Genomic DNA, 24675 nt, shown 5'->3' on the forward strand with positions numbered 1-24675 from the left:
CCTTCTCCCTCTCCTTCTCCCTCCCCCAGCCCTCCCTCCTCTGTTCCCAAGTATTCCCAGTAGTTCTCTCTTCCTCTCTTTCTGTTCTCCCTCTCTTTCTCTGTCTCTACCCCTTTCCAGGTTCCCACTCTCTTCCCTCACAATAAATCTTCTTTCTCTAGGTCTGTCTCTTGGCGTGATTCCTCAGAGAGAAGCGCACCTCAGCATGGGCAGGCCAGGGATTCCTCACTCCCACCACATTACACCACAAATATATTACTGCATTGTATTTCATAACATGCACCCAGTCACTAAGGCCTAGAAATTCTGAGCTCATACTGTTAGGTGGAAAAATGGTGAGTGAAACCAAAGGATGTAAGGAGCAAGGAAATAAGAGTGAACCAGAGCGGAAAACCAACAAAGGGCTTTATCAACACAGAGCCTAAGGGACTGTTAACAAGGGCGGAAGATTCAGCAGGGCCCAAGGAGGCACCAACTCCCCCCACAGTGAGCCCCTGGAGCAGGCGCTGACAGACAGAAGGCACTCAGATGTTCTCTGTGGCTCTATTCACGGCGTATTTGTCTCCATTTGTATTGAACGCTAGCTAATATATTTAAATGGCTTATCTTAAACCTCCACAAATAATTGAGATTTCAAGTTGGACAAAACCGCTTATTTTCTGTAATACTCTCCCTGCTGAATATACACCAGACACAGGAACAAAACGTTACCCAACACTGATAGACCTCGCTTTCAAGTAAGCGACCCATTTATTTGTTTTTAAGACAACATCTCCGTCAATCGCCTAGAACTCACTGCATGGCTTTGAACATACAATTATCTGCCTGTCTCAGCCTCCTAAGAACTGTCATGTACCAACCACTACACCCAGACAATGAAGATAGTTTAACACACAAAGGAGACAAGCTCATTTCCCCATTATTTATAGACCACTGTAACTCATAAAATGAGAATGAATGAAGACCATCCTCTGCAGATTATACAGCAAAATGTCACTCCACCAATTTGCAATTTAAATCCTTGTAAATATATAATTTGTTATGTTTTTCTAAAACAATACATATGTGTGTTGGGGGATGGGTATATGCACTGAGTATGTGAAAACACAGATGTGGGATTTCCTGGAGCTGGAGTTATAAACAGTTGTGAGTGGACATATGGAAGTTAGAAACTAATCCTGGGTCCTCTGAAAGAGTGACAGGTTCTTTTGCCTACTGAGCCCTCTCTCTAGACCACATTATAAACTTAAATATGTACTGTGTTATGAACTTGTACACATATCTATGAGGTGTGATAACATATATTTACATATTATTACAAATGCTTTATAATTATATCTATTATGTGTATATGCATTGACTATATTATATTTTTCATTTTATCTTTCACTGATAATTAGTGGTTTTAAGTTCGTGTATTCTATTCCATTCATTACTCACTTTACAACAAGATTCTTAACAGATCATAAGTTTCACAAGTGCCCTAACTTCATAAGCTTATTTAATGTACCCTTTGAAATCATGTAGGTATGGAGGAATGTAGAATAAAGCAAACAGAATAACATAATGGTCTTTTTAACCATAATGTAGCAATCTTCTCAGACTGGAATTCTGTAGCCAGACAGATGGACAGACAGGTGGAATGGCTACTTTTAGGCATGAGCTATGGACACACCATAAGGCACAGCTGCAAGCAAGATTGGTGACCACAACCAGTGACTCTCTCTGTCTGCTGCACCAGGAGCCCCTCATAAGCAGACCTTTGGCCGATCAGTCTCAGAGACAGCCCAATGACAGGAACAGAGGGCATGTGCCTTGTATTATACTATATGGTGACAGGGACAATAACCCTGAGACAGGCAGTTCCACCACAACTGTCAGTTCAGGCTTGATCTCGGGGGACACTGTCAGAGCTTTCCAAAATTAGACACTTTGAATCTTAGTAATGGTAACGCCTGATAGTGGATCTGCCAAAGAAAACAGAAGGTTTTTAATTACAAAAGTTTATTTTATTCAAAACCTAATTCTATCTAGGGAGTCTATGTTGTATTCATTAAAGGAAAAACCTAAACTCTGATTTTTGTTCATTTTTCTTTATTTACTTACATTCTAATTAGAATATAAAATCACTTTCCCCTTCCCTTTCCTCCCTCCAGGCCCCATGTCTACTTCTTCTAATCCTTCTATGTCCCCAAAACTATAAAACTGATAGCTTTTTTTTCTTTAGCATTGCCCATATGTAGATATGAATGTCTGTTTGTATGTATGTATGTATGTATGTATGTATGTATGTTTGTATGTATGTATGTATGTTTGTTTGTATGCATGTATGTTTGTGTGTATTTTTGTATATACGTATGCATGCATGCATGTATGTTTGTATGTATGTATGTTTATATGTTTATATATTTGTATCTTTGTATGTTTGTGTGTATGTATGTTTGTATGTTTGTTTGTATATATGTTTGCATGCATGTATGTATGTGTGTGTATGTATGTATGTATGTTTGTATGTTTATATGTTTGTATGTATGTACACATACAGGAATACCCATAGAGAGGGAAAAAACAACACATAATGCTAACGTAAAATATAGTGATTCAGAGCTATACTTGTCTATGTGTATTTATATATGTATAATATTTATAATCTGTTATTACACCAATCAAGAGAATATATATAAAACAGATTATAAATTTCACAAGGCCACTAACTTTCTAAGCTTGTTTAACTTACATTTTGAAATTGTGCAGATCTGGGTGACTTTAGAATAAAGCAAAGTATGCTGCCATGCTATTATGGTGGTCTTTTTAGCCATAAATTTAACATTTATGTATATATTTATTATTATGTATTATATAAAATATATGGGCAAATACATGAATACAGCATATAAGAGTGTGTGTGTGTGTGTGTGTGTGTGTGTGTGTGTGTGTGTGTGTGTGCTGAGTTTATTTTTTTTATTTTTGTTGTCTCTCTGCATCTGGTTCCAGGGTTGACCACTTTGCCCTGGACCTGGAAGTTCATCCTTGGAAAAGGCTAATTCTCTTGTGGGTAACAGTCATTCCTTGTCTGTAGTTCTGTCTAGGGGTGATAGCCTGTGAGACTTTGTATAAGCAATATAGTTGATCTGTCATTGTTCAAGTCTTCTCCATGGAACATTTTTAAGTCAGGGAGCCACAGAGTAGACTCTGTGGTCCTCTGCCTCTAATAGTCTTTCTGTCTCCTCTTCCATAATGTTTCCCAGGGTTCCATTTTATTCTAAAGATGGTATATTATGGTTTTACATTGTAACACCTAGCGGGATAACTGCCAACACATTTACATTCACTTTTCTATTATTATTATTTGTTGTTGTTTCACCTCGGTATAAGTCAATAGGATCTACCCAACCCCCAACTCCAGACTAGAGAACAAAGCATCCACCTCTGAGCACTTCTTGGGCACACTGCAAGAGAATAATTAGAGAAAAGTTCATTTCCTCTTGTTCTAAGCTCTGAATACTCATGGAGAGAGGGAAACCAGCATGAAATGTTGACTATAACAGTAAGGGCAGTAAGGATGCAGAGCAGTATTCTGAGCATAAAGTATATCTCTGTGAGGAAATCAGACAGTGCGTTACCTACACTAACATAGGGTCTGCACCCATCGCTCTGGTGCCTTAGAGGTGTCTTCTGCCCACCTAAAATTCTATGGAAAGATAGGAGTATTTGAAGAAGGAGGGGAAGGAAAAAGAAGAAGCAAAGGAGAGATAAAGGAGAATTAGGATCTGGGGTAAGAGCGGGGAGGAGAGAGAAAAGGAGCTGGAGAAAGAAAAAGGGGAGAAGTGGTAGGGCAGGGAAAGAAGAGGAGGAAGAGGAAAAGGATTATTATTATTTTGTTGAAATATTGGCAGTACAAAAAATATATATGCAAAAGTAAAAATTTGATTCAGAAGGAATTCTAAATAAGATTTTAAAAAGTAGAAGTTATAAAGGCTATGAAGTCTTATGCAGTTACTATTGTTGAGAAAATATTTCCCATGATTCCAATTTGCTCTGATTTGTTTTAGGACATGTGAGACATTTACAGAAAGTCCCAGCTCATTAAAAACCGCCTGTTATCAGGGGGGAAAAGCTGAAGAAGTCCCTAAGAATGATGTATCATGCACACAGCCACAACAGTTAGCATTCAGTAAGCCATACTAGACCCGGTTAGAATGTAAAAAATGGCCTTTATTAGACTCTGTAGTTGCTGTCTTAGAGGGATACTGCCTCCATCTGCTAACCTAGGCCTAGTCCTGTAAGCTTCTAGCCTTGATACAATCTAATCTAGGCCTCTGAGACTTGCTGCTGACTAAGCTCACCATTTCTTGTCCTTTCTGAACTCTGGCTGGCTGGTTCAACTCAGCTGCTCTGGCTCAAACTCCTTTCCAAGCTTACCGATTCAATCTGGCTTTTTTTCTCAGCCTTGCAATTGCTCTACTTGTACTCAAAATTAACTCTGGCAATCACTTCTAATCTTCTGAATCCTTCTCATTCTCTTGCTCATTCTGTCTTTACCTGTGTCTACCTTGTTCTCTCTTCAGTCTGTCTCTGTAAAACTCTCCCAGTAAAACTGCCTCCTTTTCCCTCTCTGAGCTGCTCTATTCTCCCTCTCAAGTCTACTATGCTGCTCTCCATGAACTCTACTGTATTCATATACTGTATTCTCTTCTTCCTCGGTTGTCTGTTTTTCCCTTAACTAGTTTCCCTTTCCTTTCTCTTCTTCTGAGAGTTGGGAATATCCTATTTTACCAAATCATTCTCTGATTTGTCACTTTATCTGCCACTCAATATGACAACATTTTCAAACATGAGTGCTTTTTTCTACAAACTAACTTTACCTTCATTGTTTGAAATTAAAGATAGAGCATATCTATATTCTAGCCAGAGGAATTAAAGATGTGTGCTAACTGTAACATTAGAACTCTAGACTCTTAGTTCTCTGCCAAGCTCCTTTTCATCCACAGCATGCTGTGCCAAGTTTCCAGCACAGATGGCAATTCCCTGTCTTGATAAATCTTTTGTTTGAACAGTTCATAGCTCTGACCTTCCTTCCCTGATCATAACAATACAACACTCACAAGTATCATCCTGGGGAAGATGATCATTAAAACATACAGCATATCATTTCAATCACTCACCTGGCTGGAGGATAATAACCAGGATGTAAAAAGAGGTCATCAATGGCTATTCCTGAAATCTCTTCACAGGGAATGTGAGGCCAAAAGTTTATCCTTCTGTGCACTGTGGGGACTTGGAGTGTGTTGTAGACAGACAGACAGCTCATCAGACTTGAAACCTCATGCTCTACGTCAACAATGGCTCCACTGTTCACTACTAAAGAAGTCAGCCTAGATACTACAAACTGCTAAATCTCCATCAGGAAGTTCATCTCACAAAGCTTTCACTCACAGGGTATTTCAAGTGCTTTACAGAGCTGTGTTACACAAACGGGTTAGTTCTTACTTTAATGGCTTAAAATGTGACTACTCCAAGTGGAGGAATCCATAAAACTTTAAATGTTCACCAGGTCTAGAAGATTTATCATGGAGAAAGGGAGCATTTTTATACTGAGCGTATTTTAATAATATATTAGCATAGTGAGTTAAATAAAAGAACAATTAATTTAGTCTGTTTTTTTGAACTGCCTAAAATATGACTATTAGACATATTTAAATGACTTATGTGGTAAACCTTGTATGTAATTCATTTCATTTTTACTGAACACTAGTACATTGCAGATTAAATGAACTTATAAATGATATTTCATCTATTCTTACAAGTCATATGGAGGATTGTTGATATAAATTGTAAAGGCCTTTGAAGAGTGAATTTGATATACCATTGGTATGGTATACACACATAAATATGTATACATATATAACATACACAAACAATGTATATATAATTATGTAAAGGTACATAATTAGAGAATAAGACAATTTTATAGCCTGAGCATTTTATCTTCAGTGTCAACCATAAAAAATAGGGTTGCATAGTAAGAACTGCTAATACTGAAAGCATTATAAAGAAAACAATGTGGACTAGCTATTAAGAGTTTATGAATATATGTATTAAACATATGTTAAATTTTTACTGTACAGAATAAATGACTCAGTCTGTTAGGAAGTCAAGCCATGTTGACTCCTCCTTATTTAAGCTCACTCTTTCTGTGTATGAGGTTGGTTCAGCAGTCACATTTGGCAATTTTCTTGAGGGCTAATATCATAAAACACAATTAGAATTTCTACATTAAGATGATCATTTATAGACTCTTCTCTGTTTTGACTTTAATTTCTTTTCTTATGTTTCTAAAAGAAATGTAGACCAAAATGGAATCCTCTTTGATTATTTTAATAAAAAATCTAGATACAAAACTATAAATATTGGACTGAGCAAAATCAAGAAATCTCTTTTTTTTGCCATGAATCCAGTGTCTAGGAGTGTGGAAAAATTACAGAAACCTAATACCCCAATTTTCATAACTAGTCATGCTTTGTTTTGTTGTTGTTTTTGTTTAAGGAGATACTTTTCCTGGAATCTCCTTTAAGGACTCAGTTCTTCTTAGCGATACATAAAATGAGGAATACCAAGCAGGTCTTCCCAGGTAGTTTGTGTTTTCTAAAACTGAAAGAGCATTGTGACCTAAAATTTAACATCTTACTCTTTCAAGCAGGAAGATGAGAAATGTGATAACTGATGCATTCAGATTGCACAATACCCTACGAAAAAAAGCAGAGAAATGGAGAGTCCAGTTTTGTGCGCTTACAGTACTGGGAACCATTTTCAAGATAAAAAAAGACAAAACAACAACAACAACAACAATAAAACTAACCAATTACTTTAGGTCAGTTTGTAAATTTGCTCAATGAGTGGCTTCCTGACTGGTACAATAGCCATGTCATAGAATCCAACTAAGACTTGGGACCAGGAATTTTAGCTGAGTCTTTATCAAAGAATATCAAATACAATATTAAAACAGTATCATATACACCTCATCTCAAGTTCAGAGAACCTCCCTCATGAACCAGGACCTACAGAAAAGGGCTGAAAGGGAAGAGGGTTTAACAGAACTGGCCAAGCATCTACCCCAAGAAAATGTTGGCTTCTAATAGGGAAGGCCTAGGGGCTATTCCCTAATTGTTTTCCAAGAAAATATGTCTATACCCAAGACTGGAAGAGTTTTGTCCTAAACAAATGGATCACTTGTAAAGACCAGAGATATCAAAACCACCTTCCTTCAGGATGGTCTCCTTTGGGAATAGTGGGGCAGTCTAAAGTTGAGTGTCATTGGGTCTTGTATGAAGGGGTAGTTCGGAGATGGCAGAGCTAAGAGAGAACACACGAGTGAAGATGCCTGTGGGACTATGAGGGACATGGTAAATGCATAGGCGATAAATGTGGGTCAAGCAGTAACACAGAATGAGGCTCATCTGCAGTCACTGCTTAGAGTGAACTGCAGCCATAAGAATGCAGGGTAGGAATGGAGCGTGGTAGTGAAGTGGTTGACCTGAGCCATAGCTGCCAAGGTAGGGAGAGAGGTCTCTGAAATACTTCCTGAGAACAATTAATACTTCTGTATTAGCATCACTGAGGATTTTGACAGGTGTCAAAACCAGCAAATAGGGCCCAACTCTCACCTTGGCAAAAGAGCAGCCTACTCTTCTATGTCACAACCTGAGCTGTAAAAAATGGGACAAACATATGAAACATTCTGCAGTGCCTGGAGTTACAGAGACATGAATAGCAAGGGAAAAGGCAGGAGACAAGAAAATAAAATCAGAGATATTCAGCATTTAAAATAAATAAAATGGCTCCCCAATATGTTGATAGAGACATAAATAAAAGTTCAGACATTTAAGTCAAGATATTATTAGATATAAAGCTAGTGGGCAATTGAAGACAAGAGCAACTTGGGGATTAGAGTTGAAAAACTAAACCAACTTGAACTTCGGTAAACAAATGAAACTTTTAATAAACACTTCATTGGTTATATTAATGGGTTTAGGGTTTTATGAAGGATGTCTAAATGGCATGATGAGAGCATGTCCCTGAGCCTCATCTGTAGAATGGGGTGGTTAGTGGTTGAATGGCGATTGTTAACCAGAGGCAAGAGGAAGCAAACACAGTGTAGCACCCAGGTCCAGCAATGACCCTGGTTGCATATCTTCCCTGATTGGGATGAACTTTCTGGGAACTTTGTAAACAAAAGCACAAACTGCTCACATCATCTGAGGACCCACCAACACTAGATTAGTAAGTATGTGATGGGTTCAAGGTAGAAACAGAAAGCCAACGGAAGATGGCATTTGTCCACTGAACTTTTTCATCTTGCCGCCTCTGAGAAGTTCTTGGGAGAAATGAAAGAGAAGAACATCCCCCACCCTGCGCTCTCTTCTCCTCTGCACTAGCAGGTGCTCTGAGAACTGGCGTTCTGCTCAGTCAGCTTTCACTTCAGTGTGCGCTTTTGAAATATTCTCTTGGTGTGTCGCCAAGAGGCTTCTTTCAACGAGAAGAATTGAACAGCACATAGTCCTGTACTCCTCACACTCAGTAGAAGAAGGCTGTCAGGTTCCTGAAAGATTTCTAACTAGGCCTTCGGTTGCTTTAGCTACCCTTATTCTATTCCTCTCTGAGGGAAGAGACCTCAGGGATTCTGCTTGCAGGGCTGGCTGTCTCTTTAAATTCTGCCACCTCCAACTCAGGCTCTGTCTAAGCAGAAAACACTAGCACCCTTTGTACTCTTGCTCTTGCAATATCTGCAGGTTAGAGATACGATGCTTCACGTGTGTCAGGCAAACCTCGGTGGGTGTTCAGCCCTACACATGGTAGCCTGCTGCTTGATCTGTGTCCTAGCATTTTAATAGCAGGAAGCAAGCAGCAGCAGCACCCTGCTCTGACTAGGTCTCTGCTGTTTTCCTATGATGCCGCAGCCCACATGTATAATTTCCTTAGCCTCCAGGAGTCCAGAAGTGTCCACCTACAGTTGCAATACAACTACCTGTGGGACAACGTCCCTACTCATCTCTCATCATCTAAAGTAAATACAAAACTCTTTTGAGAATGGATTATTACCGAAGATAAAAGATGAATTCTTTTCAACTCAGCAACAAAAGACCAGTGACTCCTCAAATACACACACATTTTTAACTTAATTGCTTTTTTCCCCCAGCTACCAGGCAAGCAGGAAGTCAGAGGAAAAGCAATCCATTAACTTACAAATGACCTGTGTACCTTCGGAAATATAGGAAGCACCTACCGCAACTTCTGGCGGGGGATCCTTGTGTTCCGGAAGGACACTGGTTCGAATCTATGGAGAAAAACAAACATGTTCTATGTGACTTCTGGATAAAAACTTGGGGCGAAGTTTCACACAAGTTCTGGCCTTCTGCTTTCTTCATCTGATATCAGTTCAAACGTTTGAGTTAATCATCAATGAGAACGCCTGCCCTCAGTATCCACTGCAGTGCAATAAATCTGTCGTGTTACAATTCTAAAGCTTCCTGACTTTCCCAGTAGACAGCTGCCTGGTCCTCACCCATCTCCTCCTTGTCAGCAGCAGACATCTGGAACTTAAATGAGTCACCTTTTATCTTCTCAAAACACAATTTATATTGAGTATTCCAAGGGAATGACAGGGTGTAGAGAAAATAATTCCATGCATGCTTGACAAGTACTCTCTGAATGAGAGTTCATACCCAACCTCCTTATAGGAGATTCCATTCCTGTGAAAACTCTGGGCAGTGTGATAAGGACAGTGACATTTGAATTAATTTGAAAAGTAAGTTTCACTTGATGGTAAAAGGTAAAAAATGAGTCACCAGGGGCAGCTTGTCACATGAACATTCTGCATGAACATGAACATGAGTAATTAGATTTGCACATTTTATTGATTGTTAATTATCTACACTCGTTTCCCCCCAGAGTCACGTGGGGCTTTTTCAAACTATTTGTGCTCAACCTTGTTACTAGATTGTCTGTATTTAATGGGTAGCTGCTGAGCCAGGTTCTCCTAAAACCAAAAAAATTCCAAATGAGAAAGAGGGAGAGAGATCATCTTTCTCACAGAAGAGAAGAGGAAGCAAAACCAAATAAGACTGGCATAACAGCCTTGGAAATAAAGATGAGATGGAATAGGTAAATGGATACAGAGAAATATCAGAGTGTGCCTTGCTTAATTGGAGAGCAAGCGCTGGCTCGGAGGGATGGGATAAATGAACAGACCAGAAGTGAGCTATGGAAAACCTTCTGTGATGTCATTCTAATACAACCTCTTTAGAAGCACAGCCCTCTGAAACCAGGGGGTTCTGCTGTGCCTTTGTATAACAGGGCAATGGGTGGACACACAGAGGACAAGGTGGTTGCAATATCCCTAGCAGTGCCAAAGGGCTTCATCCAGTTTCTACAGCCTGCTGGTCTTTAACAGTTTCCATCGCTGGATAAAGCCCTGTGCTATAGAAGAGTATGCCCTTTGATTCACAGCTTGAGGCTCTTTATCTCTTATGACAGACCCAGTTCCACCACTAGCACAATTTGTCAGTCATTATAGCAGCGAACTATTTACCAGTGCACAAAATAAATGGTGGGAAATATCCCAACAGAGTGGGCAAAACAGTTAATAGAGCATACTCTGCTCAGAACACATGGTGGAAGACTCCTTTGCTAAGGGTTTCGTGGCTTGGTGGTTGCATACTCGGTACCATGCAGTTCACTATGCAGTCTCTTTATCTGAGAGCCATGATGAACTGGCTGGTTCTGTGTGTCAACGTCATACAAGCTGAAGTTATCACAGAGAAAGGAGCCTCAGTTGAGGAAATACCTCCATGAGACCCAGCTGTAAGGCATTTTCTCAACTAGTAATCAAGTGGGGGAGAGCCCAGTTCATTGTGGGTGATGCCGTCCCTGGGCTGGTAGTCTTGGGTTCTATAAGAAAGCAAGCCAGTAAGTAACATCCCTCCATGGCCTCTGCATCAGCTCCTGCTTCCTGACCTGCTTGAGTTCCAGTCCTGACCTCCTTTGGTGATGAACAGCAATGTGAAAGTGTAAGCTGAATAATCCCACATACATATACATACTCGTTGCATTCTTTTTCAAAATACTGACATTCTCAAAAGGGATGTCCTTGTATTAAAATATAAAATAAAAAGTGATGGAGACTGGTGAGGCTCGACGTGAGTAGGATTGCATGAAATAGTTGATTTAGGTTATATGTATGTGCATATATAGAGAGACAAAGTTAGACTAATATTAACAATTCCAGCATGGCCCATTAAACTCCTATATTCATGTGATTTTTATTATTCCTTATAAATATGAATAAGAGAGAGAAGAAAGAAAATTCTATATCCCATGTACATAAAAAATTAAAGGTACCAAATGGGCCACTTTGTTAGTATCCTGTGTGTGTGTGTTTTTATGTGTGAAAGGGAAAGAGAAAGGGAAGAAGACAGAGAAAAGGAACTTTATATTTATTTTTAAATAATAAAAGGTTAAGTACAGGTTTGCATAATTTTAAAACATTTGAGTTGATACAGTTGATGTCATGGTACAGCTTTCCCTATATCAATGTATCCTACTGTGTATTAGCACTGCTGTGTGGAGAACAGTGGTTTGCCAGTAAATAGAGGCCCAGGCTTCTTTTGGAGGCTTCAGTGTCTGGTGGCTGTGACCAATATAAACCACCCAAGTAAGATATAGTAAGTGCTACCATAGGAATGGGAGCATTTACTCTGGATGTTTAGACAGCAGACCACACAGCCTGTGGCTACCGGGGCAGTCTGCAGAGAAGAGGTGCTCTGGTCCTGAAAGATGAATAGGAGTCTTCAGCAAGGAAGAAAACAACAAAGCATAAAGGGTGTGAGGTAAAACATAAGCACCATATGGCTGCTGAAGTCCAACTGCCTTTGTGAAGAGTTTGCTCCTGAGGATGCTTCAAGGAACTTGCAAGGGAGTGACTTGAGTTGAATAAGTTTGGAGAAGTAAGTTGGGTCAAAAAATGTATAAGGCCATGGTGTTATGTAGTTGGCATTTTTTTCTTTAAATACTCCTTCCAGGCAACAGAACATCAGGGATGGCTATTGGGACCAGCACTCGAGTTATCCCAAGGCCTTCTGAGAGCTCTGAGTCCGTTTTTCTGTTTTGGTGGTAGCTTTTTAAATGAGATTTGTGTAAGTAATTATATTCTTTTCAGCCTTTGGAGCAGTTTGGGGCTAGAAAGGGGAGGTACAAAGTGAGAACAGAGTTAAGGGACTGAAATAAATGAGCAGAAAGGACTATAACATGAGGAAAATGGAAGGCAGAGGATTGAGAACAAGAGAGAATTAATGATGCTGGAGAGGCAGGGGTACATCACTGATAACATAGTCCTGGAATTTAAGGAGCCATGGCTGTTACTTCAGTATTTCAAATGTTCTAGATCCTCACTATGTCATGCCTCCTGAGGAGAGTTCATGGCCTTTCTTGTGAATTCATTTTTGGTGTTATTCACATTTTATCCTACTAGGTGTCTTCAATGTGTCTCTCTAAGAAATTTCCCAAAACACAAAAATGTTCACCCAAGTATACAGTCAAAGCCTTTCCAACTTGGGTCTAGAGGTTTATGACAGCAAATAAATCAAGGTGGACCAGGGGATGGCTGTGACCAGATGCATGCCCACATTGTAAGAGACATATGGCTTATTGCCTAAGTTCATACAAAGCAAATTGCCCTTCTGTCTGTCAGTCCCAGAAGTTCAAGGTTCATGTCTGCTAACTTAGAAATGATAAACACAGCTAGTTTACTTCCATATGATAACCATATACTGGCAAGTAGTTAGGAACCCCAATTCTCATCAGCTCCATGCAGACCTCTCTGCTAACATTCAAAGCTTCTAGGAGCTCCAGAATATGGCTGCAGTAGGGAAATAGAGCACATTCAAGCTCATACTTAAAGAGGAAAACTCCTGAAGGTAGTGAATCTTATTAACAGGACATGGATGCCTCTGTCTCATAGGGGAAGACTGCTACACAATGAGGTCTGCTGGAGGTCCAGAGCCAGCCAAAGAGAAGGTCACAATATCCAGAACCTGTGTCCCTGGCTGCACTGTCCAGAGCTCACATAGGTCCATTTCTGCATTGGTAGGTGAGAATAAAGCAAGCTCCTCCTATATCTCTAGAGAGATATAGATAGGATGGAGGGAAATGTTGGGGGTCATCTGGGAGGAATACCCATGAAACAGCAAATATCCTCCACCAAGAATATGGTCTAACTTGACAATGTATTTGGAAGTGAATTTGATATAGGATCGGAGTCTGTTTCCTCACATAAATGTTACTCTAGACCCTTGTTGATATTGATAGGGAATCCCTGATATTGAGACATGAAGCCATGATAGCGAAAAATGTTTACCTCCTCCTGTGGTGTGATTATCCTGTAAGGAGGTGTCACAGGCCTCAAGTGTGACCCCATAACTCAACCCCACCAACAGCAGCATATGTTAGGAATATCTGTTGCATCAACTGGAAGGTTTCAATAGGGTATTGTTTGCCCGCAGACTTAGAGAGCTAAGTCTCCAAGTAGCTACATGAGAGAAAGTTATCAGCTGATGGCCAATAACCACCGTGTCCCTATAGTAACTGGCACAGAACTTTGTACAGGTGTGTAATAAGCCGAACCCCCCAAAACAGTGGGCATTGATTTGTTTGCAGGTCTAACAGAACTCCAGGTGTGGGACAGCCTGTTCTCCAGGAAGATCTCACAAGTCTGTGGTTCAAGGGCAAGCTGCCTATGTCATCATTCAGAGACTCAACCAGGAAAGATCTGGCCCCTAAACATCCACAGGCTGTAAGTTCAATTGAATATCCTACACTGCTGTAGAGCAGGTCTTCATTTTCTGGATGACTGTCAGCTGAGACAAAAGAAATTGCCAGAGGCCTCCTGTTTGTGCTTCTCACTGTGTGGTCTCCTCCATGGTCAAACTGAGCAATAGAAAATTCTGTGTGTATATTATTTATTTATCGTGATAACAATGAAACGTGTTATCTGTTTGAAATATATAATATCTAAGTGCTATAGATAGCCAGTCTAATGTGCACTAGCTCACTAGGATATCCTACCTCTGTATATCTCTAACTTATTTCCAATTGGTCAATCTTCTCTACCTGTGGCTCCCTGAATTCTTCCCAATTAATTCTCCCCCAGCACATGTTTGTCTTCAGAAGAAATCCATTCATATATACATATATATTTGCATATTAATTTAAATCACATGATATTTTGACATTAAAATATCGCATACTGTTTTTGGTGCTGAGGCAGTAGCAAGGGTTTCCTCATACTATGTAAGAACTGTGACATTGAACTAGCATTCAACCCTACAATGGTGCTTAAAATCAAGATTAAAAAACTCCCATTTCTTCAAAGATACATCATTTTTTTATCACGAAAACACTAACAATCTTTTTCCTTTTAAATTCATAAAATCTAAACACTAAATGTTGTCTCTCCATGGTGCAGTAGCTCGTTAGGATGCCCTACCTCTATATATCTCTAACTTACTTACAAGTGGTCAATCTTCCCTACCCATGGCTACCCGAATTCTTCCTAGTGTGCTGTGACCACCATTTTTACTCCGGGATGTGATCTTTGTTTTAAAGGAAGCCCTGAGGACTGATGGGAGAATGGGAAGATTGCTACTATTATGGGTACTGCGATGAGATGTATGGGCATGGAGGGAAAATCTCACAGTTTAGTTTGATTCCGCCTTACATGATGACCATGCAATGAGCTTTCAGCACTGGGCGCAAGCTCAATGTTCACAGCTATCTCAGAAGCCAGGGCTCTCTAGAGTTTTCATTTGTTTTCAAGGGAAGTTTACAGTCAAATTGTGGTGATGAGGTAAAAACAAAATAGCTCATGCTAAATTTTTGTTTCCTACTTTAATCTCAGCAAACATATATCAAGCATTTATTATGTCCAGTCAGCATTATAGAAACTGTAGATTTTAGAAAGGTAAAGGTCAATAAGACAAATGGGTTTTTGTTTTGTTTTGTTTGTTTGTTTGTTTGTTTTTGTTTTGTGGGCTTTCTTTTGAAGGAAGTGTTATTCGTTTGTTTGTCCATGGACAATAAGAATTATCTGGTTATTTAAAAATCAAACATTCAAAAGTAATTGATAATAGTTTCAAGTTTACTAAAACTCAACAGTGAGTCTGAGATAGTAAACAATTCCATGATTACTCAATTTTTCTTTTGAGCAGAGGAAGTATAACATATGAAAACTTAAAATGATTTGGACAATAGGATTAATCGGTCAACGCAGAAATATGGTCCTCAGAATCTTGGAGTCCCATTTGAAAGTTCATCCCGAATACTTCCAGCTCACTAGCTCTTCCCTGAGGACGGTAGAGACATTGTTACAAACACGGGGGTAAAAAAATGATTCAATTAGTGTGGTGGTTTGAATAAGCATGGCCTCAATAAGATCCTATATTTGAATGCTTGGTCTATTAGCAAGTGGCACTACTTTGCAAGGATTAAGAGGTGTGGTCTTGTTGGAGGAAGTGTGTCACGGGGGGTGGGCTTCAGGGTTTCAAATGCCAAGCCATGCCAGGTTCAGTCTCCTCTCTCCTCTCCCCTCCCCTCCCCGCCTCCCCTCCCCTCCCCGCCTCCCCTCCCCTCCCCTCCCCTGCCCTCCTCTCTCTCTCTCTCTCTCTCTCTCTCTCTCTCTCTCTCTCTCTCTCTCTTTCTTTCTCCCCCCCCCCCCGCCTGGCAATCCAGATATAGAACTCTCAGCTACTTCTGTAGTACCATATCTACCTGTGTGCCATCATGCTTTCCACCACATTGATAATGGACTAAACCATTTTAACTATAAGCTATTCCTAATTAAATGTCTTTCTTTACAAGAATTGTTGTAGTCATGGTGTCCTGTCTCAACAAGAGAACATTAACTAAGAAATACAATAAAAGGTGTTTTTTTAGATATAAGAGACAATAGGGATTAGAAAAAAAAACTATAAAAATTGAATTATCTCTTCAGCCATCTGTAAAGCAAGTTTTCTTAACACATAAGTCATGGAGGATACTTAATATGTAAGTTATAACAACCTAGCTTTAAATAATTCTGAAATTCTTAAAATCCCTCTTAATATGAAGAATCAAAAACCATAATTCTTTTGATAAATGGATATTATTAATATTTATTTAACTTTCTTAGGGACATTCTAGGTTTTTTTAAGTGCCTATGTACTAAGTGGGCATACAACCCTTTTAGTGAAGATCATTCCCAAAACTGGTGATCTAAAATGGTTGTTATTAGTTTGTTAGCATTTTCTGTTTCTGTGGGCAATAAATACCTGAAAGAATCAACTTGAAGGAAGAAAATTTTTGTTTTGGCTCTTGTTTTTAGAGATATTAGTCCATAGTTGCTCAGTCCTACATCACTGGGCTTGTGGTAGAGCAATGCATCATAATAGAGAACATAATTAAAAGGTCTGTTTATCTCGGGTAAAAAAGAGACAAAGGAAAAAGCCAAAGTCCTAAAATCCATTTCAAGGGCAGCTTCCGATGACCTGATGACCTAACTTCCTCCCTCCAGGACCTGCCTCCTGTAGATTCCTTCACCACTGGCTGAATGCTAAGGTTTTAACATAGGAGTCTTGGAGAGCAGTTAACAACCAAGCTGTAACTTCAACTTTGCATATTAGAATTAATCATTACCAGCATGTTTTTATTTCTGTGTTCATCTTTATCAAACATAAGCCATACTTGGTAAAATTCATTCAAAAGTACTATGAAAGAATCCAGGCATCGGGATTTTTTCAAAGCTCATTCTCTTTGTGATTATAATGTACAGCCAGAGAAAATTAAGAAACTTAGCATGAAAATTTGAAAAGAATAGTTCATTTTACTTTTAATTATGTGCATATATGTTTGGGGAGGGGCATGTGGACACGAGTATCTGAGGAAGCCAGAAGAGAGTTAGAGTTACAGGCTGTTGTCAGATATCCAATATGGATGCAAACTCAAGCTCAGGTCCTCGTAAAGAGCTGTATGCCCTTAACCAATGAGCAATCTCTCCAGCCTCAGGATTTATTTTTTAAATATTGAAAGTCATCTAGTGATTACTTTAAATGTTAAGTAACCTCAGAACTCATGATGATGCCTCCAGGCAGGAAGAATATGTCTGCCCTTTGCTAAGCAAATGTTTATGGTGGGCTAGGGCTGATCAATTAGGTCAAAGATTGAAATGGGTTAGAATAGCACTGGACTTTCAATACCCTTTGATGTTGTCACCTTCCTTTGTTCTCAGTACCTCTGAGAATGACTGTATTTGAAGACAGGACCAAAAATCTAGTGATATAACTAGATTAAGGAATAGGACTGTAGAATGGACCTGATATTAATATAACAGCTACAAGAAGAAATGCTTAGAATGCTCATGTGCAGAAGGTAGTAAGAGAGTGGATACATGCAAACCAAGAAGAGAGTCTTAGAGGAGTTCAACCCTGCCAGCATCTCTAGGTTGCACTTCCTGACTACAGAACTATAAGAAAGTCAATTTTTGTTGTGTAAATGCCAATTCTGTGTTGTTTGCCCTGAGCAGCTTGGTAATGACTCTGGTTTTGTGTAATATGACTTTCCAAGATTTAAGAAAGGTGACAGGTATTCTTGTTTTACAACCCTCAAAGAGCACATGTTTTCTGTGTATCTCTTTAAAAGCATCATATCTCATACTGCCTCAAAAACTTGCAAATGTCTTTAGCATAAGAGTAGCCTAGAATTTGAGTCTGGTTTTAATCTCCAAGTTTGTCATTTCAGCTGCACATACAGGCTAGAATCATTGTGGAGTTCTCTGCTTGGCAGCACTGATGTCCTGCTCAGTGAAACCTGGCATTTTAGACTTTCGGTTTCAGAAGGGTCTGTGGATGCCTCTAGGTGAGAAATGGCTCCTTTGTCCTCCTGTATCAACTCACATCTCCTTTGTGCTTCAGGACTGTCCTGTCCTGCCTTTGGTCCTCCTTAGTTTCCAGGGCACTGGAAATCTGTTTTGCTTCCCCCCTTTCATCTGTCGCCTGTTCTGTTAGCTTCCCACTTCATAGGAATTCAATACATCAGTTTTAAATTAATGAAAAGAAAAGCCACTCAGAAAGCCATAATGTCTCCATTTCTCACTTAACCCACTACAGAGACTGAACGTGTTGCTGATTGTTCTTTCTCCACGCAGGCAGAGGCCCATAGCTAAGCTGGTCTTTAACTTTCAAAAATGTCCACAGATTAAATTTACTCTATCTGGTCATTTCTGTTTACACAGCTTGAAGATATGCTCAAACATATGGAAATATTTGGATTGTGTCCTCTGTCTGGCTGTTATTCTATATGTATTAGAGTATTGCTTTCCTCATGTGCCACGTCATATGCAAATAGAATTTGTACTCTCTCTCTCTTAGTGTGCGCATGCGTGTGTGTGTGTGTGTGTGTGTATGTGTGTGTGTGTGTGTGTGTGTGTGTGTGTGTGTGTGTGTGTGTGTGTGTTTTGAACCTAGGGTCTCATATGAGTGACACATATACTAAATAGCTATTCCTCTATCCTCTGTCCTCTATCTTCATACGCAGTTGTTGGAAAACGAATGAACCTTCCCAACATACAATTAAGGGATGAAAAGCTAGTATTTCATGGAGGTCCTTAAGTATGATTGCAAAGGTAAATAAAATGGTACCTGTGAATATATTAGTTTGTTTACTGAGACATCTTATACAGCACTTTCAAATATCTATCTATACGTGGCTCATCTGGTACATAGCATGTGTCCCAAAGGCTGAATGTCATCCAAAATGGCTGCAACAGTTATTGACAGCGACAGGCCATCGTGGTTGTTACTAGGTACACGCAATCATCTTCCAAATGTCAAAACACATTGTCCCAAATCATACACATATGAACGTTCAACAGCCTGTGACGGAAAATACGAATAACAGCAAGTGTAAGCACAGTTCTAGTTTGGATGCATCCTGTGTGCATAAGATGTTTTTCCTTTTTCTGAGGCAGAGATTTTCACATTAGAGCTCTGGCCACATGGGTCCCTTTACACTGAATGGCTGGCACTTTAAGACTTCTCACTCCTCTCTATGAATACACTATGATACCGAAGTCTAGCGATCACACAGGACGCATGTGGTTCTTCAGGTTAATGCTGACTGTGATGGGGCTCCAGACTCCTATAACTCTGAGTATCCCTGCCGTTCCCTCCATCTTATTCCATTTCCCTTTCCAATGATAAAAGATCTATTGTACACAAGTGAAAGGCTATGAAACAGTAAAAAACACTGTCTGCAGATCTTTCCTTTCGTTCACAGGTTGTAGCTTGGAAGATCCATACATTCTGCTGAATACGAATGGCCAATAGAAAGAGTGCAGTCCTGCAGGTAACAGGTGTCTCCCAACAACTCTTCTACTCTGCTCACTGGATGGTTTATTTTTGGATCTTCCTGAGACTAACACAGGGTTAGGGATAGGAGAATCCTCTAGACATCGTATTGCTTGACTATTTGTATGAGCCGAGTCCTGCCCTGTGTATTTCTCTAAAGCAAAAAAGAAGCATCTCCTAAGAGGTATGCAGGTTGTGACAGATTTCATCAAAATATCAAGAAATATGTAAGCCTTTAAGATGAAATGAAAGTCTAATAACTCTTCACAATTCGAAAGCATATTCTAAAGTTGGGATCCACAGGTACTGAAGACAATACCCGGGCCCTGACTAAGGAGCTGTTCTCTGGGTGTTAGAACTTTATTTCTGATATTCACTGCTGAATCTGTGCCTCAAATTAGCCACCTGCCTTTCAAGGGCCTGGTGCCCAGCTTGACTCTATGAGCATGCAGTAGAAACTTAAGGATGTGGGCTTCAGTGGCGTGACTTTAGAAGGTCAGGGGTACGCCTTTGAAGGGGAAAGTGAGGCTCAGTCCCTTCTTCATTTGTCCTATTTTCTATCTGCCCCTCCATGATTTGGACAGTTTTGTTTTTCCATACACTTATGTCAAGATCCACTATCTCACTGAGGGTCAAAGCCAACAGTGCTGCTGACTCACTAATGAAGACATATAGACTGGAAATCAAATTAAATCTTTCCTCTTAATAAGTTGACTTTTCTATTTTAATAGTGATAGAAAGCTAGCATATTCTCCCAAACACATGGATATCATTAATATGTAAATTATGTATAGAACCTAGTTCAATTCCATACATTCAACATCAACAGTTTGTCAGGAGACCTTCACAGGTAACTTCATCTGCCATCTACCCCTCGTCCTCACCCTGCATCTTAACATACAACATAATTCTGTCATCCTTCTGAAAAGTGGAAAGAAAGTCATTAATGCTGATTCATTAGCCTCATACTAGACCTAGGTAGATCTATGTGCTTCTAAAATCTTTCTACCATCAAACATGGTCATTGAAAACTTACAGTTGGTGAATTGGTATAGTGAAAGCAAGGTGAAAAATAGGGACACTTAGGCTCAGGTTCCGTTATTCCAGGGATGCATATGCTAGTTTTAACACATGGCTCTCTCAGATATGAATTGCCTTATTATTGCCCATTTTGCAGGAGAGAAAACTGAATTTTAGAAGTGATCTGTCAATACCAGCTCATTAGCAGGAAGCTAGTTTGGCATTAGATGGTCTGCTTTTGAAGACTATGCCTCATGACATTGTGTCTTTTCAGAGGCAGGACAAATGGTGAGTTTAATGGGTTTCCCTTGAGTTGCTTAACAAACTTTTTTTAAAAAAACTAAAACTCTATTAGCCTTAGGGAATAGAAACAAACACAATTGATCACATTACTAGATCTGAAAACACCACTGTTACATATTAACAGCACTCAATTAAGACTACAGTCATGACTTAATCAGCAAGCCATTAGACACAAAACAGTAATATAAACGCAAGCATGTTTCTATTAATCTGTTGCTCCCTATAAGTCATTGTGGTATTGCCCACATATTCCATATGGTCCTTTACAACCTAGATTTGGTTTCTTCTTGTCAAGAGATTGTATAGCCCTATTGAAAAATGATTAATAATATACCTATAAAGGCTATTTTTCCCAAGAACTAGAGAATGGCAAGGCAATTTAAATCATGGAATGGAAGGACTACCAATGCATCTATTCAACAAGTATTGCCTTCCTTTCCAGGCAAAAGGGACACGGCTATTCGACTGTGCAGTCGCTGGGCTGCACTGTCACAACAGATTCCTTCTCTGTGGGAATTTTACCAGAGCCTCTAGTCCTTTGGTTCATAAGTCTCAACATAACTGCTTATAATCACCAGTAGAAGTTGTAAAATATGTGTGCTTATGCCAGGGTCCCTGCCCTCATTCCTTTAACTCTTAGCACAGGCTTTCCTATCACGGTTCTTTGTGTCTGATGTGTGATGGAGGCAAGTGAGACTCCAAGTCTTACTTTCAACTCACAAGAAAAGAGAACTCCAAGGTAAGAGGCTTCTCCACCAAGACACGTGACTAAGAAGATGGGAGAGATTAGTGTGTTGATGTAAATCTGCTGTTTCTTAAGCCCCTGCTAACTATGTAGATAGTGGCAGCCTATCAATTCCCTGCAATTCCTGGCAGTCTGCTTGTGAGCCTAGCCAGTATGGCTGAACCATCTCTCCATCCAGCCCTTCCTGGCAATGACTCATACCACAGGTTTGCAGCTCTCAAGTGTGATCTAATCAGGAGTTGTGTGAGGTCAAAACCATGTCCACACTGATACTCAGGTAATAGTGTCCTTTTGAATCTTCATTCTTTACATGGGACACAGTAGAGTGTATTTGGAGGTTCATACAGCCTATTATTTCACAAAACTTTACACACAGAGCACACATGGTCTTTCTTAATTGATCAGAATTTAAAGAGATTTACAAACATAAAATGCTACCTACTAGGTACAGGTTTTGTTTTCTCATAAAGGTGTAATTGAACTATATTCGATTATAAGTGACTTTACATAGATTGAGACTTTGAAAGTTTCTGATGTTTGATTCTAATGTGGGAAGTTTGCATAGCTAGCACAGCATATGCAAACCAAAGTCCTGAAGACTCTCGAGATTCTATGAGATACTAAAGTGCCCTGAGACCCAGTGTTGGAGAAATACTGCTAAAAGTAGGCTTCAGTGTTGAGTCATTCTCTCCCTTTGAGAGGTTTCTATGTCAAAGTCACTGTCAGAGGTCAATGGATGGATATATGTCACAGGCACTGAAAACACTAGGCACAGAACTACTGCAGGCACCCAGTAACCAAATCTACCTTGTACCACAGTGTTTTCCTGACCTCGGTTGCTCTGTACTCTTACTGTCTTTGTACATGCTAAGGGAAGACAACATAGTCTTTGTGGATCACACATGTGACCATCAGGAAGAGGTGGAAAATATTAAAATGATGAAAGCATGTACAGTATTGAAATAGTGTAGTGCTGTTAAATGTAACTAATTATGTCACCAGCTCTAGTGAAGCTAGGTTACTGAGTCATGACTTTAAGTCATTCCTCATGAGAAAGTTCCACCTCAGTGGGAACTAAGAAAGAATAATGTCTCTGCAGGCCAAGGAAACACTAAATGCACAGGCTCTGAAACCAAGGTGACAGTTCATACAGAAGGAGCAGGGAGGAGTGAGAAGCAAAGAAAGACAGGGCTATGGTAATATTGTGTTCATATCGCAATTACGAGAGGAAACTCTGGTAGGGTCCTGAGCCAAGAAATGAGGTGAGGCGATCTTTTTAATGCTTCAAAAATAGCATCCAATATGTGGAGAACAGATGGCAAGAGCTCAGTAATGGAAGGAGATGAGAAAGAAGTCATTTATAAGAGTCATATGACATGATTTCCCTTTCGCTAGAGTCAAGCTAGGATTGCAAGTTTTAGGAAACTCACCATTGGGTTCTCCTAAGTCACTTGTTTCAAATATTTATACAAAGCACATTGATACTGACAGAAAACAGCATGCATTTGAAAAGTTCTCTGAGTGTGATCGCATTCATGGTTGAGGAAAATAACGTTCAAGGGTCATAAGCATGTTCATCTTCATTACTAACTGTAGCACTAAATGATAAGTGATATACTCTTTATATATTTACACTGTAGCTAGTAAATAATAGCATAGCTTTTAAAATATAGGGATATTTAGACACATGTAACCTAGAGAAGGAGGGAATTCAGTTTTATAGAAAAAGCATACAAACTGAGGCAACCATATATTTATACTAACCTGTAAAGGACTAGAATGTGCTTATCAGTGGAAAGACTTGCTTATTCTGGCCAGAACCCACAGCAGTGTTGAACAGCAAATATCTGTTGCTTCTCTCTACATTGGGATCATATCAGTAAGCAATGGCTCAATGACATGTAACTGTCAAATGGTGTCACGTGAGGAAAGACAAAAAATAAAAGGACATAACCCACAAGGTTTAAAAACAAAATATTCTTTCTGGTACCAATAGTTCTATCTATCAACAGGGCTTTGGAGAAAATGAGTGGATACAGCTGTGTGCTTGACTTTTTAATTAAAGTGAGGAGACAAGCTTCATCTGTGCAACTGTCTTAAAGCACAAGCCCTGTGACAAGCTTCCTTCATTGTCTACTGAGCAGGCTCCCCCATGTTTTACAAACCAACAGGCAGTCAGCTACAGATGCACGTGTGCACACACACACACGTGCATGTACACATATGCACATTTGCACAAACACATACAGGGAGATGTACACATATGCACACACAGACAAATACCAAGGTTCATGTACATATACATACATAGGTGCTTTTATACACACAAAGAAATATACACACAGGTGCATTTATACACACACATACACATACAGAGACATACATTATACAAAACAGGTCAACTTCAGTAAACTATATTTAACAAATGTCAAAATAGACCTTAATCTCAGATGCTTAAAGATTTTACTATTTCAAAGAAACTGCATTTGGAATCAAAAGCTTAACATTCAAAATCTTAACTGTTGGAGAATCTCCATTATGTCTTTTTTTGTGCTTGAGTTTATACTCAGTGTTCTTCCTCTCTCAGATCTGATGAATCACAAGGAATGGGTTTAGGTATCTTAAAGAATTCTAAACTCCAATGCACTGAGCAATGACCACTCGTATGAGAAATAAGGAGTGTTGTTACAAACTCAATTTGACACAAAATATACTTTTTATTGCTTTCATTTCTTAAGATGAATTTTCCTATATTCCTGTCAAGAAGAAAGTAAAACATTTCAGCTAATGGTATTCCTCATTTCATAGATCAAATGAAGTGGCAGAGAGCAAAGTTCAATGGACTTCATGCTGGCCTGTTTACCTCCCCCTTTCCTTTTTATATGTTCTACTTCATGTTTTGACAAGTCTTTTTGAGGTTTCAATATTTTATTCAAGTTTTATTTTAAATGATGCTAATTACAGCATTTGAGGGGAAAGAGATGATTCCACACAAAATGGGACACTCTAAAATATATATATATATTAAATGAAGAGAGATATAAAATATATAGATTAAACTGGGAGAGAGAGAGAGCGAGAGCGAGAGCGAGAGAGAGAGCAAGAGAGAGAGAGAGAGAGCAAGAGAGAGAGGAAGAAAGAGACAGCGAAAGAGAGAGAGAGATTTTTAACATAGCA

At 39.4% G+C, this 24675-nt stretch overlaps 1 protein-coding gene across 13 annotated transcripts in view; it reads right to left on the minus strand.

The window, feature by feature from the left end:
* The window catches only part of Inpp4b (inositol polyphosphate-4-phosphatase type II B), a 750330-nt gene that overhangs the window by 243941 nt on the left and 481714 nt on the right, over positions 1-24675 (minus strand). For 10 of the 13 annotated variants that reach the window (XM_063277736.1, XM_039097430.2, XM_017601163.3 and 7 more), the window contains one exon: positions 9284-9334. The exons of the other annotated variants lie outside the window; for them this stretch is intronic. In XM_063277736.1, the coding sequence (XP_063133806.1) occupies positions 9284-9334 (51 nt within the window). The remainder of the gene's footprint in view (positions 1-9283; positions 9335-24675) is intronic. 13 annotated transcript variants of the gene reach the window in all.

Source organism: Rattus norvegicus, chromosome 19, assembly GCF_036323735.1.
Source record: "Rattus norvegicus strain BN/NHsdMcwi chromosome 19, GRCr8, whole genome shotgun sequence".
NCBI classification, from domain to species: domain Eukaryota; kingdom Metazoa; phylum Chordata; class Mammalia; order Rodentia; family Muridae; genus Rattus; species Rattus norvegicus.